Below are 15838 nucleotides of genomic sequence, written 5' to 3' on the forward strand. Positions count from 1 at the left end.
AATAAACTGCTTAAGCCATAATTATGAAATGAAAGCCAAATTTCATTTATTTTAATGCATTTCATCAAGAATTTCTTCTTCATTCTCCTATATCTTTCACAAGGTGACAATTAGCCTGTTTCAGTCAATTTTGAATTTTTTTTGTTTAGTGTATTGTATATAGTTTTGTAATAGTGAATTTCATTCCTACATGTCTCATAACTGCACTTTTAAATGAAAACAAAACAGTTAAAAGTAATGTGAAGAAATCTTGGTGTGTAAATTCATCTCACAGCTATATCTGAATTACCTCTACACAATATTCTCTTACTGTTCACATTACTCAAAAATCGACTCCCATTTAGTATTTTTTTTAGTTTTCTGCTGGTCCTTCCAGCTTCATTGAAACTGTGCACACCATTCAATTCAATTACAACAAAAGTTAAGATGTCAATGATCCTAACTCATTCATGATTCAATTGAACTTATTAAAGACCACTTTAGAGCTTTCATAATCTCCTTTTGTGACACATTAGAGACATCTGTAATATGCAGTATGAGGTGCTGTTTTGTGGGCAAATTCAGTGTGCCCCTGAACCCAATGTCAGCAGGAAATGACCCAATTGAAGGAATTTCTTTAATGGCCATAACTGACTATTCCTGCTTTAGGTAAGGAGTTAACCTTCTATTGAGCCCTGAAGTTTAATGTCAACATCCTAACAGACTGGAGTTTAAGTTTTGAATTAAATGATGATTTGTGTACACATTTTTATTGATAAAATCTTATCTAAACATTGTCAGAATCCTAGGAAGAGGCTATCATATAATGAAATATTACAAATATGATCAAAATGAACAAAACAGAGCTTATCATCAAAAGATTCAAGGAAGAAATAGAATACTGGAAAACACAACTAGAGTAAAGAACAAAAACTACAAGGAAAAGATGATGTCACCATTTTCTTAAATGAAATGCTTTAAAGTTGATGAACTCTCTTTGCTGTAAGCAAAAAGATGAAAATAAGATATGCATTTGTTTCCTTTTTTTATGTACTATGTCATCTAAACTAAGAGAACACTTCTACTATGAATGGTTTTTTTGATGTGGCAAGACTGGCAAGTAACTCTGTCATGACCTATTCTTCATCTTAGGAAGAGCTAGGGCAACTATTGCTTTCAGCTACTAAAACATCAATATGTACGTGTACCATATGTACATGTATATGTATACACACCCTATTCATATATTCATCATATCCATGATTATGCCATTCTGATGAAGCTTTTTTTTCATAATGCATATGGTGCATAAAGTAATATTATTTTGCCAAATACACAGATAATTCACGTCTTTGATATTAAATGACCATGAAACACAAGTAACAAAAAGTATCCCTGCAATACGTAGGCATTTAACAGTACTGTGAGGGTTAGCCAGCCATCTAGACAAAAGAGGTTGCAAACTCCGATTGCACATTAGTTATTACTCACTCACTAAAAAGTACCTATATTTAAACATAGTTGTGTTTGACCAATTTAGTTAAATGTAGGCATAAGATTTTTTAATTTCATATTATCAGGTGGGTGCTGAATTGAAGAAGAGTTATTCATCCAAGTTAAAAGGCTGTACTATTCATGGAGGTTATGATTACTGCTCTACTAAAAGAATTCATCAGGTAGGCATTATTTATGTATTTTTAGTTCATGTAAACTGTTTCAATGATATGTTTTTTGAAATGGCAGTTGTTTTCTTACCTTCCTCTAAAAATATTTTGAGATTTATACAAAAGGTATGGGATTGTGTTTTGAGTCATTACATCCGGAAGGACCTCAGTGAATGGCCAAAGTTGGATATATGGTCAAAGAAGGTGTCAGAGAGGAGTGCCAACTCACAGGGCTTGGTACCTCCCTGAAGAATTTGTTACACCTGCCAACCTCAAGGCCTTAGTTATACTCTTCTTCACTTGCCTTTCATCCAACACGATATTGTGCACCTTTTCGATGGTTTCCAGTGTGGTTGCAGTTTTTTGCCATCCTTCACATGGGTCATCTTTGAGGGATGTGCGGCCACGTTTAAATTCAGCTGTCCACTTTTCAAAGGTTGATATTGAAGGAGCAGAGTCCCTGTAAGCTTTGGTCAACTTGGGATGAATTGCCTTGGGGGTTAATCCATCCAAAACGAAGAACTTATTGACTGCACAAAATTCAAGTTTTTCCATTTTAAAGAAAAACACAAAAAACACCTGCTGCAACTATGCATGTAAGCAAACAACTTGAGAGAACAAGTTTAAACTTTTCTTTGCATAAGTCACTGCATGATCGATGGACACAAGCTACAGTTAATATTCCCAGATATTTAAAAAGAGGTCAACAATTTGCATGACAAAGTTAATTACATGAGTCTTACTATTTTTTTCTGCATGAAAAATACTTGATACAATGAGGATGATGTATCAGAGTATAATTCTGTAAGGAGTTACTGAGTAAAATGAGGGGTAAAATAACATTTTTAGGGCATCTAAATATACAGTGTTTTTAAAACTGACATCTGGTAGTTAACAGAATTAATTCTGTTACATACCTGGGAGCCACAGGTGCCTCCTGTATGTTGGTCCCACTGAAGATGCTGGTTGACATGTAACAATAAAATTTTAAAATTTTATATTACCATGATACCACACATCTTACTTTGAAAGTCAAAACTGTTAGTCACATACTACCTTGGAGAAAACAATATCATATGTCCATTACTAAAAAAGAAATAAAGACTCGTACTTTTCCACAGATTTTATTATATAATACTCGTACTTTTCCACAGATTTATAATAAAATCTGTGGAAAAACTACGAGTCTTTCTTTCTTTTTTAGTAATGGATATTAAATACTTCCACGAAGTGAAGCCTGAAACAATAGAATAATATCATATGTGTTTCTCCATTGTTAAGGATCATGCCATTACTGTTATATTAGTCATACATTTATCCCCAGTCCACCAGAAACCAGTCAGTTATTCAACAAATTTCAGCCATTCATGATGCTCACATCATCAGCATTCATTGCCCACTTATTGCAGTTAACTATCAAATTAATGGACAGATTATTAATAAATATTTAAAAAAAGTATTGGGCCTAGCACAGACCCTTAAGGTACTCCTGTGATCACCAAGATTGGAGATCAGAGGAAAATATTTCCATCTTTGTAGAAGACAACCTTCTGTTGTCGGTTTGATAAGTATGTCTTGAACCACCTCAGGACTATTCCTCTTTTGCTATCCACCTGGCATCTTGTCAGCAGTATTTTGTGATCGACCATGTCAAAAGCTTTGCTTAAGTCAATGTTGATTCCCATTAGTTTGTTTTTATATTTTATTTTACAGTTTACCTGGAGGTGCATGGATTCTGCATTTTATTCAGAGTATGCAGGAATGGAAAGTTATAACAATGGAGGCCAGACCAATTGCTCACTTGTTTGCTTGGTAATATTACTGAAAAGTGTGCTGTGACCTTTATAAAATGGAAAATATGTGTGTGCAGTACTATGTACAGTATTCATAATGTCTTTTGATTGATTTGAACTGTATTAATATATATTACCTGTCCATTTTAGATGAGTTCTTTGCCATGCTCAATGGATTGTGATTGCATTTATAATGCAGCTAATAGAAAAAGAAGTATGCACTCAGCTAACAGAAAAAGAGGTATGCATTTTCAAGATCCATTCTCTGTCATTAAACACATTTAATATTGATTATTAAAATGTAAATGTTACCTTTTCTATCACATTTTGGTTCAAGAGAATAATTGGTTTATATGTAGTGCACAATTTTAAGTCAAATTTAGTTAAACTGCATGTTCACTTGATAATTCAAGGATTTTAGGTTTGTCCATTGCCTTGCTCAAGGTCTGTAGATGGGCATTATGTCTATGGAAATTAGTTTTGCAGAGACATGAAGAGTTTACCCAAATTCTACCTATCCTAAGAAAAGATGAAGGCTTGTGAATATATCATCAAAATTATGAACTGTTAGTGAGATCTACTAAAAATAAAAACAAAACCAAGCCCATTGTGGGGTTGCTGGAAATTATATTAGCGCGGCCGGTGCTAGGAAATACCAATAAATCACATTTAAAGCATTTGAATAAACAGCAGATTTTTTCTGTTTACTCTGCATAACAAACCAAGGTCAATGCGGTAAGATATAAGCCATGGGTGCATCGTGCACAAGAGGGATGAACGCTCAGCTGGGGTTGAGGCGTGACTGGTTCCGCATGGGTCAAGAAGCCTCCTCGTCGGAATCGCACAAACAAATGAACTGCCACACCCATCCTAAAGAATCAGTATTTCATGCAACATAATTTATTTTCCTCTTGTGATTATTTTGTCAGAATTGCTCTCTGTAATCAACTTTAAATATTCTAGCTTAGAATTAATGGATTGCCTCTGTTTATATGTCAATACAATAGTGTACATGATATAATACATTAACCATCATCCATCATTGATCATTTTGAAATTTATATTTTATATACTCTCATTTTTCAAATTTTTTGAAAGATTTAATCAGTCTAAGGCTTGTTTCACTATCATAGCTTGCATTCATCCCACAGAGTCAGTACCCAGTAAGATAAATTAAATTTATGTGATACTCAATTTTAGTTTTATTGGTTGATCCTCAACCTCCACCCACCAATTAGATATGTTTGAATGTACATTCTCTAGACAACTGTGGAATTCAGAAGCAAAATTTTTTATCTACCTGGTACCCAAAGAGTGCTAGAATCACAAAAGCATCCAAAAACATAGGGTGGCTCACTCTTGCCAGTTGTGGATGCATTAGAGATTTAACTAAATGATGAGGGAAATATTCTGATTCTTGAATATGCATGGTATGTTTTGACACCTACTGTAGTCAAATATCTTCTTGGAAATGTAATTGGATCCATCTGTTGCTATAAGGGTGAAGATGGCTTTGATTATGATTCATGGAAGTGAATTGGGAGAAAAAAATTTCCAAAGTACATAGTAACCCCAGAAAGCACACAAATTAAAGTGCAAACTTATTATCTATGCAACTATGAAAAGCGTGGTGGAAAACCAAAGACCCCCACTAGTAAGATATTCATATTTTGTGTAAAACTGAGAGTTATTTCAACTCTTATTTTGCACCTCAGTTTTGGCATTTTTAAATCTGTTGGGCTGATGTTCCTCAACGCTCATTTAACACCATATGGTGCTTATCTAATCTTGCTATCACAAAATGACCATTTTATCCACCATAGGTGCATTACATTTCATACATCTATCCTATCTGTTAACATGTTGGATAGAGATAAAAATTCATTAAGACTTAAATAAGAGCTAATAATTTTCCTTTCATTTATAGCAATTCTTAATGCCTCTTAATTATGCAATAGAATGTATAAAAGATAATTTCTTTTAATTCAAATTTTTTTTGTCAATACAATACCTATAGAGTAGCACAACAATACATTAGAATGACCTGTGGTATTTAGATTGCATTTAAGCTTCATCTGTCAAGGTATTAAGGAGGATATTATTCCACAGAAGAGAAACACTTTGGGGCAATTGTTAGACCTTTATTATTTTTTGTAGAAACTTTGCTATTTTTTACTCATGGCTGTGATTGATGCTTGATAGATGGATAGATGATGTATCTTAGACAGTCAACTTGTTGTAATAATAATAATTGTTGTTTTTATTAAAGATTAACCTTCATTTAAGTAAAGTGTTATACATTCAATGACCATGGATAAACGTAAAAAGTGAATGTTTCCGTTTAGTCAGGATTATAGTCCTTATTATCTGGAATAGGAGACGAGAAATGAATTCTAACATTCCAGAGGTCAGTTATGGCTAACCTTTGGGATAATTTGCGGTATATTACTAATCTTTAGAGTAAAACTTTTTCAGAATAACTTTGACAATTATTCTCAGCTTTGCTAATTTATGGTGAATGATAATTTTTTTGCTTTAATGCAGCCCATTGAACACATTACCACCTAGATGGGATAAATTATGGACATCTGATAGAGGATTGAAAGTTATGATGCAAGATTAGGTAGCTTAGAGTAATGAAAACCGGCAATGAAGAAACATTACTGTAAGTCACTGCAAAAAGGAGAAATGACACATAATAAAATTAAAAAATGCTATGGCTGTGAAGAAATTAGTTGTTCCCTGTGACTGACTGATTTGAGACTCAGTAGAGGTTGTGAAATATCCACATGACTTCAACATTAATACTATTTACAACCCTCCTCCTTTAAGCAAATTGTGTCCAAACTTAGTGATGGCAGAAAGGAAAGAAATTGTATTTGTATTTTAGTAAAAGCAACAAGAGATATCAAAAAGTATCACCAAGGAGTGAATTAACTAAAACAGAAGATATAAGACAGCTGAATAAGTAGTAAAAATCATTTCTCTGATGAAGATATCTTTTGGAATGTGAGATGAATAGCTAAAACCTTTTATGCAGCAACACTCTTCAGCTCCCTCAGCTGATAAATAGCAATGATTTTATTTCTGTTTTGCATCTCAAATCATTTTTTAAGCAATTATCCCAGTCCTGTTTGGTTCATTAGGCTCTGTGACTCACACCTTTAATTTGCATATTGCATAGCCTAATTTTCATTTATGAATGTCTTATAGCATACAACTCAAAAATCTTATCTCACATTCTTTGGAATGAAAAGTACTATCAACTGGTATGACTAATAGTTGATGAAATCATCCATTGTAGGGTAAAATCATTGATTCTTACCGTGACAGTGATATTGTCTTCATGTTTCATTTGTTACTGGAGTGTTGTTACTGGTGTATTACCAATGACCTCTGATTTGAATCTGATGGTTTGAGGTCAGTGACCTCTGACTTTACTCCAAACAGATCTGGCATTGCAACAACCTTGGCATATAACTGATGTTAAGCTTCACTGTCAAGATGTGAAACTTGTAAAGCAGGAGGTGATTGCATATGTGTCCTGGACGATTGGATCTACTTTATTCAGTGAAATAGGTCCAACCAATCCTTATGGCATGTTTCCTCAACGCTATGCTGTTCAGATTCAGCTTGAAAACTCTGATATCTGGAAAGAAGTGGGTGAGGTAAGTTGATCCTCTTTGTTATTTTCACTTCATCTTTAAAAATAATTTGAAACTGAAATAAATGCAAGTCCTTTAAAAAATATTTGTGGAATCTATGCTTATTTGCATTGCTTTGAACAGCGTAATGTAATATCTTACTTTTCCCTTTTTGCGAGACATTGTCCTGAATCCATTTCAGACTAGGAATTGCATGCTTAGAGAGTATTTTCGTAGCAGCATCTGAATCTTAGGGCTCACAGTTCAAATCCAGGTGATGCCTCTGGATGTCCTCATTTCATTGAAGCTGAGTGACATTCTGGAAACCAGAAACGACTATCAGCACAGGGATAGAAATTATCCTCACCCCCTATCTTATTGTTTGAATTTCAAAATCTGTAGGACATAGCACAAGATGAGCTCTACTCTCACCTAAAAAGCCAGCCTTAAGGTTATTTACTGCAAATGGCTAGTACATTTGTTATTTTATCTCCTCTCATTGCCACTTTGAGATCATCTGGGCACCTTCTTGAAGTTATTTGGAGTGCTTGATACAGATAATTCTTACTATTGGACAAAACTTCATTCTTCCTTTTCATCTTCTCCATCATTTTGTTTTTGTCTAATTGTTTTGGAGGTAAAAGATTGCTGTCAGGTAATTATGTTTCATTGGTTAATTTCAATTGTGAGGTACCATGCATATTGCTCAACTTCATGGTTGCACATCCTTTGTCAAGAACTGGAGTAATTTTGTTATTTTCTAGTTTTTTAGTACCTTCTTCTCTGCCATCGGAATCTTTCATAATGTTTCTGAAAGTTAGCTTATGCGCAGTAAGAGGCTCCTGAGTCCACTACTCGCATATTTTTATATTCCCTATTCTCCCTTAATTTCTCAGGAATGGAACATTTTTCCAATACCTCTTCTTTTGAACCCTCTCAATGCGTCAATTTCAATGGATTTCTGTTGTTTTTTCTCTTTCCTTTTTGTACATTTTAAAATATACAGGGTTTAGAGTCCAGGGCTATACATTTTGCATATTTTCAGGCAATATGATTTTGAGTGTTACCTACCAGCAATAAAGCTGAAATTCCTAATGCTATTACTCCATAAATTAGTCTCATTTTTTATTCTATCAGCCCTAATGTTTTATGTGTTCTACAACAAAGTAAATACATTAATTTAACGCATAAAACTGACTCCATAGCTGTTAGTAAATCATTACTATTCTTCTGAGAATTCATATTCTTACAAATGAATCTCAGTTTTCAGGGGTGCATATTATCATGAAAATAGATGTAAAATTATCATTCATCTAATGATTATACTTATATAACGATGTATTTTTGAGGGACTATAACCTGTGATATAAACTTGTGGGTCATAACCTCAGTACAGTAAGTTCATCTTGTCAGTCATGGGAAATATTGTCACTCTTAAGAATCAAAACCTCAAATTCAAAAGAATTTTTCACTCAGTTTGTATTTCTAATCCTGTAAACAAAGTGGCAGCAATTGTTTCAGTAACAGAGCAGCCAATTTAAATATAGACCTGCAGTTTAACAGTCAATGATTTTGTGCAGCCTTTAAATGAAGTCTCATCAAGTTTTAATTAGAAAGAGTTTTTTCTCCAGCTCTTAAGTCAGCAGGACATTGAGCTTTCATATTTCATGTAACTTTGAGCCACATTCTAACAGAAATTATTGAAGTTTAATGAACCATCTAAAGAATGCATTTTTCCCTTCAATTTGGAGTTTAGGAATTTTCATTGCTTCTAATTTTTGTTCTCATGAAATTGCATTTCCAGACAAACATGACAATTATTAAGATAGATCAACTTAGTCCTAATGTATCATTTCAAGTTCGTGTAAGAGGCCTCGATAGTGCTGGAGGTAAAATAGGAGAAGATGCTGTGAGCCCATGGATACGGACAACAGAAGGTAACCCTTTACTCACATTTGATAGTATATAGACTCTAACTCTTATTATTATGCATGTATAATGACTAGATAGATATATATTTAAATCTGTTACAAAGTTTTTACTAATATTTTACTCAAATATGAAGGTGAGTAGTCCATTAGATTACATGTCAATCTACTTTAGAGTTTTGATAATCAGTGGTTAAGGAGGAGAAGATGCCAGCAGTTCATCAAAATGGAGGATAATACATGTAAAGTAAAACTCCCTTCATTGATTTTTAATGCTAGGAAAAAAAGTGTATACTGTGGGGAATTTTAAATTATGATACTGCTGACTGTGGACACCTTGATTCTTTCAAGTTATCAAGACTAATTTTCAAATTCATATTCACCATTATTTTGCAGTGAAATTGAGGTGATTTTCCATTACTTTCATCAATAAGGATTTTCCTTGGCACCGTCATTTTGAATGGCCTCCACACTGAAGTAAGATGCCTTTGCAGCCACCTCACTGAGAAACAGTACTGACTGACTTTGTTTGACTTATACTTTTGGACTCCTTTTCATGGGTGATGATACTAGGAGGGCCAATTTATCACTGCTTCTATCAATACAACCTCAGGGGTCACCAGAACACACAAGCCTTCTCACGTCAAGTTTGTAGTCCATGGCAAAGGGATACATTCTAATGACTCATTAGTTGGCGCCCATATATTTGGAGCCAGTTTCTATGAAATTTGAATAGAACTAGCTTGAATTTTGGCATTTATGGAAAACTGCAGTCCAAGGGAGCGTATTGGCATTTGAGATGAACTTTTTTTTTCAAAAAAGTTTTCTTTCAAAATTGGTCCATCACTTAGCATATAGCATGTATTCATAATTCCAACCTTAAATTTTCTTAGGGAATTAGCCAACCTATTACCACTTGAATTCAAGAATAAAAAGATAGAGAAGAAAAGAGGAAATTGCAGTGCTGTTAATAGGCAATCTTCATCATACAAGGTATGACTGTTAAATGATTGCATTACTGATTATGGGGAAATAAAGCAGGGTGAGTGGGAAGAGGCAAGGGAAAATGGGAGGTTAGGGAGAGGCGATGGAGGGAGGGGTGAAATTGGTTAGGTTAGGTGTGTGAGGATAGCTGAAAGAGCAGAGAAGGCAGTGGGTCCAAAGTCAGAATTTAACCTTTGGACCAATTTGTGGGTGAAGATACACAAATAGGAATCCAGGAGGAGGTGGTCTAGGAGGAATAGGGTGGTCTTTTCAAATCATGTAAGTTCGTGGGAGACATAGAATAGTTGGTGTCAATTCGGTGCTTCACAATGGTGGATTTTTTTGGTCTACATTCAATAAAGTGTGCTGAATATTTTTTTGACTCAATAAGGAGTTGGCATTTTGATTTTCCTATTTATTTATAAAAATCAGGTTGTGGATTCAGAATATACTAAATTTTTCAGGGGTAGGGGTAAAATTCTTTGCATGGAAAAAAAATTTCATTCATAGTTTCTGGGGAAATATATGAATCTTTTATAGTGTTTGAACATTGATCATTGATTGATTTTTTTTCATTTATAGCCATTGGCAATGCACATAATTAATCTAATCTTCACTTCTGCTGAAATAAATTTTTGTAACACTGGATATTTATCGAGTTTTGAACTCTGCATTGCTACTATAATGTGACCAATATGTTCTACTTCTGCTGATAATTTTAATTAATATTGTATGTTTTGGAGGGCTCATACTTTTAACTTTTTTTTCCAGCACATCAGAAGCCAAAAGCTGTCAAAAAGATCTGGGTGGATAAAATATTTCCTAGGAGAGTCAGAGGCAAAAAACAGGGAAAATATCCAAAATATGAATGGAAATTAAGTGTGGCTCTGTCTTGGGAGCCCAGTGAAGGTTATTGTTTCATTTAAATTCTAATTAATGCTTTTTATTAATGACTGAATAAAAAAATAGTAATTAGTTAACCTGTATCTTTTTTTATTCAACCTCTATGATTTATTGGTTTGATATTTCATTGCTTGGTATACATTATTTGCAGATATACTATGCAGTTATGATTTGGCATGGTTTTATCCCAGGGGCGATGATATGAAAGAAATAAGACTGGTAATTAATAACTATTCTCCTAAATATATCTCTTCCTTTTGGCTAAGTACTTAATTGGATGTTAGTGGCTAACTATGTTTGAATCAAAGCAGCTATAATATGAGAGAAATCAGGAATATTGGGGACCTAATATAAAATTACTCATATTTTGATGCTTTGGAATAAAATTTTCTAAAAAATAACCCTTTTGGCACAGGTCAAAGGGTATGACCACTGGAAGTTTCACAGAATTAATTATGTGATTCTGCTATGCATATAATGCATGTTATATGGTGTAATGGTATAATAACACCTTGCATGATGATCCCCAATAATGAATAGCCTTCACTTTAGAATACAGTCAAAAAAATTCAGGAATTAGTCTGCACTCACGCCACTTGGAATTTCTCAGTACTTTATTACAAATTTGAATGTTTGTTGATTCAAAGTGCAATGAGGTAAAATGTAATGAATAACATTTTGAACCATCCAGCTTGTTACAGATATGTCTTGCTGTATTGCTATGATATGAGTTTATATATTTCCCTATCATTGATGCAGTAGCCTGATCTATTTGAACGTGAGTGAGTACAATGTATGAGTAGTGAGGAAAGTAGAAAAAATGTCTCATTTCATACAGACTTGGGGAAGCTGTAAAGATTAACAAAACGTAATTAAATTCAATGCATTTTTCACATTATGCATCATGCAGTGCATGTTAAAACTTTCTTTAACCATCTTTTGTTGTACATTCACATTCCCCTATTTTCACCATCGGTCCTCAAGGGCAGGGACCTCAAGTTGCAGGACTTATTTTGAGTAACTGATGTTGTCCACTTCTTGCTCTACAGAACTGCATGACCTGGATTGATGGTGGTCTATGTTCATTTTTGTCCCCTCCTATGTAATATGCGAGCTTCTGTAGTGACTAGAATTGAGTCTTGATTTAAAGCGAGTTTAGTGATAATGCATATGTATGTGCATGCTGGGTTTGGTTCTTTTTAGGGGCCACCTCTTATTAGATTTTTGAGGATTTTTAATTGGATTAATTTTCTCTTCCTCTGCCCCTTAAAAATCCATCATCTCCCTTAACCCTTGCCCATTCCTCGTGGTGCTTTTATCCCCTGCCACGCAACTTTTCAGTGGATTGTGGGGTATTTTTATAGACATAAATGTATTGCTGAGATAAATTAAAAGTTAAAACCCAATAGAATTAGTTTAAGTTAAATTAGAATTGACTTTTGATCCTTTAGTCAAGTTTATGAATATATTTTTACCCATGTCAAGAATTCATGCAACATAAAAATGTATGCCCATTGCTCCAAGAAAAAATGATTATTACAAACATTGATGAGCAGTTACATTTCTGTGGTTAATGTAGAATTATCATATTGATTAAACAAGTTGAATATTCTATTCAAGTCAAATAGACCTCCAACAGCATCATAAATTGAAGCACTCAAATTTCATATTTTGTGGGTATAACAATTTTCTCTTACTTTCTAAACATATTCACCCAGCATCAATGCCTCAGAGTGGGTCCTTGGTCCATCTATTGAAAATCACTCAGTTGTCTCCTGAGTATAAATGAAGCATTTTGCTCATTAAAGTTTGCATAATCCTTACCTTTTCACTTTTTTGGTAGTTTTATAAGGGAAGCAACTGACAGCTGAGGTCATTTGTAGAATGGAAGGTTATTTGATAAAGGTGGAATTTTCAGGGAATGGGGGAAGGGTATAGAGAAAACCAGTATTGGCACTAGCTTAATCTTGACAAAAGCCATCAGGGTTCAGGAATAAATATCGCGTCCAAGGGATGGTGATGCCCTCAACATTGTACCCCAAGTAGGGATTGAAGAACTGCTGAAAACTCCACTACTAGGATTTGAACCCTCGAACATTGGGTGGAAAGTCAATACACAAGCCACCTTTTTCCTCATCCTACTCTTCATCTCTTTCCACTTTGCAATCACAGGCTGTTGAAAGTCTGGTCACTAGATTCTACTCCTACTGTTCAGCAATGATACCAAATCCATTTCATCCTTTGAGGATCATACCACTGACAAGCACCACAACAAGGTGACTCAGTCAGAGAAAGAGGGGAAGGCTCAAAGGTTTAGAGCATTCAGTGCATGATCAAGACTCTTTGGGTCTAGAAAAGAGAAGGGTCAAGTGAAGGGAGTGGGGAAGAAGTGAGTGGAATCTAGAAGAAAGAGCTTTCAACTTGGGGAAGTGCATTGCTATCTGGAGGAAATTAGGTGAGAGGGAAACAATGTTACTAAGTCTCCATGAGGATTAAGGATCATGCTGGTTACTTACTCTTTGGTATTGGTGAATTTTCAGTTAGTCTTTGCATTTTTGAAAGTAGCATTCAAAACTTGCCAGTGATGTAATGCTCTACTGTAAACTCTGACCTCCTCTGTAAATTGAGTAATATTCAGCATTCAATTTTTTTAATAATTGAATTTTTCCCCTGTCGAAAGTGCTTCTTCTCCGTCACATAGTTCATTTTTATGTTACCCTTCAGGTATAACTGGTGACCCATTTTTTGATTTAATCAATAATTTGTTAAGAAACGGCAGAGAATATCAAATTGGGTAATATTTCTATTGTCAGTATCTTAATACTAAAATTTCCTGGTTTGATGGGAAAGTACTATCAATATCTCTGAATTGCAGATGGGAAAATAAGACTTTCATATCTTTAATTTTCATGAAACTTACGTTATCTGGTGCCAATGATTCACATTCTAGTAATTTTTGTGAGGTGGCTGTAATATGGCTCTTCACATAATATGTACTAGTCATTTGAATCTTAATTTAATACATAACATAAAATAAGGCCATTCAAGTATTAAAAATTAAATACATTTCTATGGTAGTTTGGAAATTTTTTTTGAAGTTTAATGTTTATTATATTTTTCTTTGACAGCCAAGTGCTAATTTTCAAGCATTGCTTAAGGAAATACAATATTCTACAACCTATTCCTTGAAGATTGTAGCTGTGTATCCTCAGAGAGACAAAGATGAGAAGTTAGAAGGAGAGAGTGAAGCAACATTTCTAAAGTTTAATACTTCATCCTGCAGAGAGATGTGGAACAATAGTTTGATATTATGCCGTAAGAAAATCTTTAATCATGATCAACTCTCTCCAATCAAAATGAGGAAATCTATACAATAAGTTATTAGGAAATATTTAATTATTTCTTTGAATTTCTATTTCACAGCTCCCCCAGCTCCAGAAAATATCAAATATGAACTCATCCCAAAAGGTGATGAGAATGGACTCTCAATTTATGACTTGAAGATATTTTGGTCATTACCTCATTATGTCACAATGAGTAATGAACAGATGACCTTTACATTTAATGTTACCCAACAGGGAACAAGTCAAATATCTGCCTATGATAATTCAACTGCTCACAACAACAGTCTCATTGGTGCTTTGAAAGAATATAATTTGATAAAGGAGTTTGGTATACATGAATGTCAAGTGTCTGCTGTAAGTTTACTAATTATCATTTTCATTAACCTCTAAATACATATCTAACTTAGGTTTGCTGTTAAGTAATATAAGTGGACAGTAATTGACCATTGTATTATCTAGGCAAATAAATGTGGAAAGGCACATGCATAATCAAACCACACAGATTCCCAAATTTTTACTGCATATCTATTCAAAATAAAGTTACATTGCCTATTTTGTCTGGTCCATCATGTGTGACTGCTTGCTGATTTTTACAAGCTTTTTCTTCTCTATAGTATTAATTTCAGTCAAAATTGAGTATATTGATGCATTCTCATTTCACTGTTCTACTTAGCCAGCATGTTTAAGATCCAGGTCAGGATAGACTAAAGAGAAGTAATGGGTCTTTTGTCTAGGTCTCAACTAAGGAAAGAGCCCTGCAACTAATCTTGCAAATTAGAACTCAGTATCCCCCTTCTAAGGAGATACCTCAAAACTATCAGTTTATTTAGCCAACAGTCCTATGCCTGGCTGTGAATCATAGACTTAACATATTATTCACATTTCCCTTCACTTTGTTAGTAGTCTGTCGTTAAAGGAAGAGTGAATTTATTTGAATTAGCCCCACTAAAATGGTTGGGCATCTATATGCTCCTATGTCTTATATGCCATCAGATATGGTAGTATCTTTTTATTGTAATTGCGTATTCATAATAGGATAAAAGTTCTTTTTAATTTCACGTTATATCAAACAGTTTGTGTCAAAATATTTGTATCAACCAGTATATTTGTGTCAACCCCAAACCTATTACATAGAGCTGCAATCAAGTTTATAATTTACCAATCTTAGCAAAAGAAGAGACAAGCCATATTCATCAATGCTTATCGTGATTAAAAAATGATAAAAGGAGGTATTTTTATGCTTGACCTTCCCGGACAGTTTTTACACTGAGCTTTGGAGAGAAATGTTTGGAAATGGAAACTCTAATAATAATTAAGAGATATGCGTATTTCTATGTAGTTATACTCTCTGAAATGGTTTTTACTTGTAACAAAACAAAATAATCCTGTATAGCCTCTGACAAAGTGGTATTGTGAGGCTTCAAATGTGAGAATCAGTTTGTACTTTCACAAAAATGGTCAAAAGTCTCTTTTATAGAAATAGTTCAAACCTGAAATTCTGCTCTCTTATTATGGCTTATGGTGTCAAATGCCTTTGAGGAGACAAAGAAGATGAAGTAGGGGTGCTATGTTATTCACGCAAGGAAAATAAATATGGTG

The 15838-nt window shown here is 34.0% G+C and overlaps 1 protein-coding gene across 3 annotated transcripts in view; it reads left to right on the forward strand.

Annotated features, from left to right (window-relative positions):
* The window catches only part of LOC139691430 (tyrosine-protein kinase receptor torso-like), an 80834-nt gene that overhangs the window by 43163 nt on the left and 21833 nt on the right, over positions 1 to 15838 (forward strand). For 2 of the 3 annotated variants that reach the window (XM_071589243.1, XM_071589244.1), the window contains exons 2-10: positions 1560 to 1655; positions 3357 to 3455; positions 3587 to 3677; positions 6887 to 7104; positions 8885 to 9017; positions 10764 to 10901; positions 11047 to 11114; positions 14024 to 14210; positions 14319 to 14593. In XM_071589243.1, the coding sequence (XP_071445344.1) occupies positions 1560 to 1655; positions 3357 to 3455; positions 3587 to 3677; positions 6887 to 7104; positions 8885 to 9017; positions 10764 to 10901; positions 11047 to 11114; positions 14024 to 14210; positions 14319 to 14593 (1305 nt within the window). Of the gene's footprint in view, positions 1 to 1559; positions 1656 to 3356; positions 3456 to 3586; positions 3678 to 6886; positions 7105 to 8884; positions 9018 to 10763; positions 10902 to 11046; positions 11115 to 14023; positions 14211 to 14318; positions 14594 to 15838 lie in introns of those variants that run through there. The other variant, XM_071589245.1, reaches the window with a different exon arrangement.

This window comes from Hetaerina americana, unplaced genomic scaffold (genome assembly GCF_022747635.1).
Source record: "Hetaerina americana unplaced genomic scaffold, ioHetAmer1.1.p SCAF_35, whole genome shotgun sequence".
Classification (NCBI taxonomy): domain Eukaryota; kingdom Metazoa; phylum Arthropoda; class Insecta; order Odonata; family Calopterygidae; genus Hetaerina; species Hetaerina americana.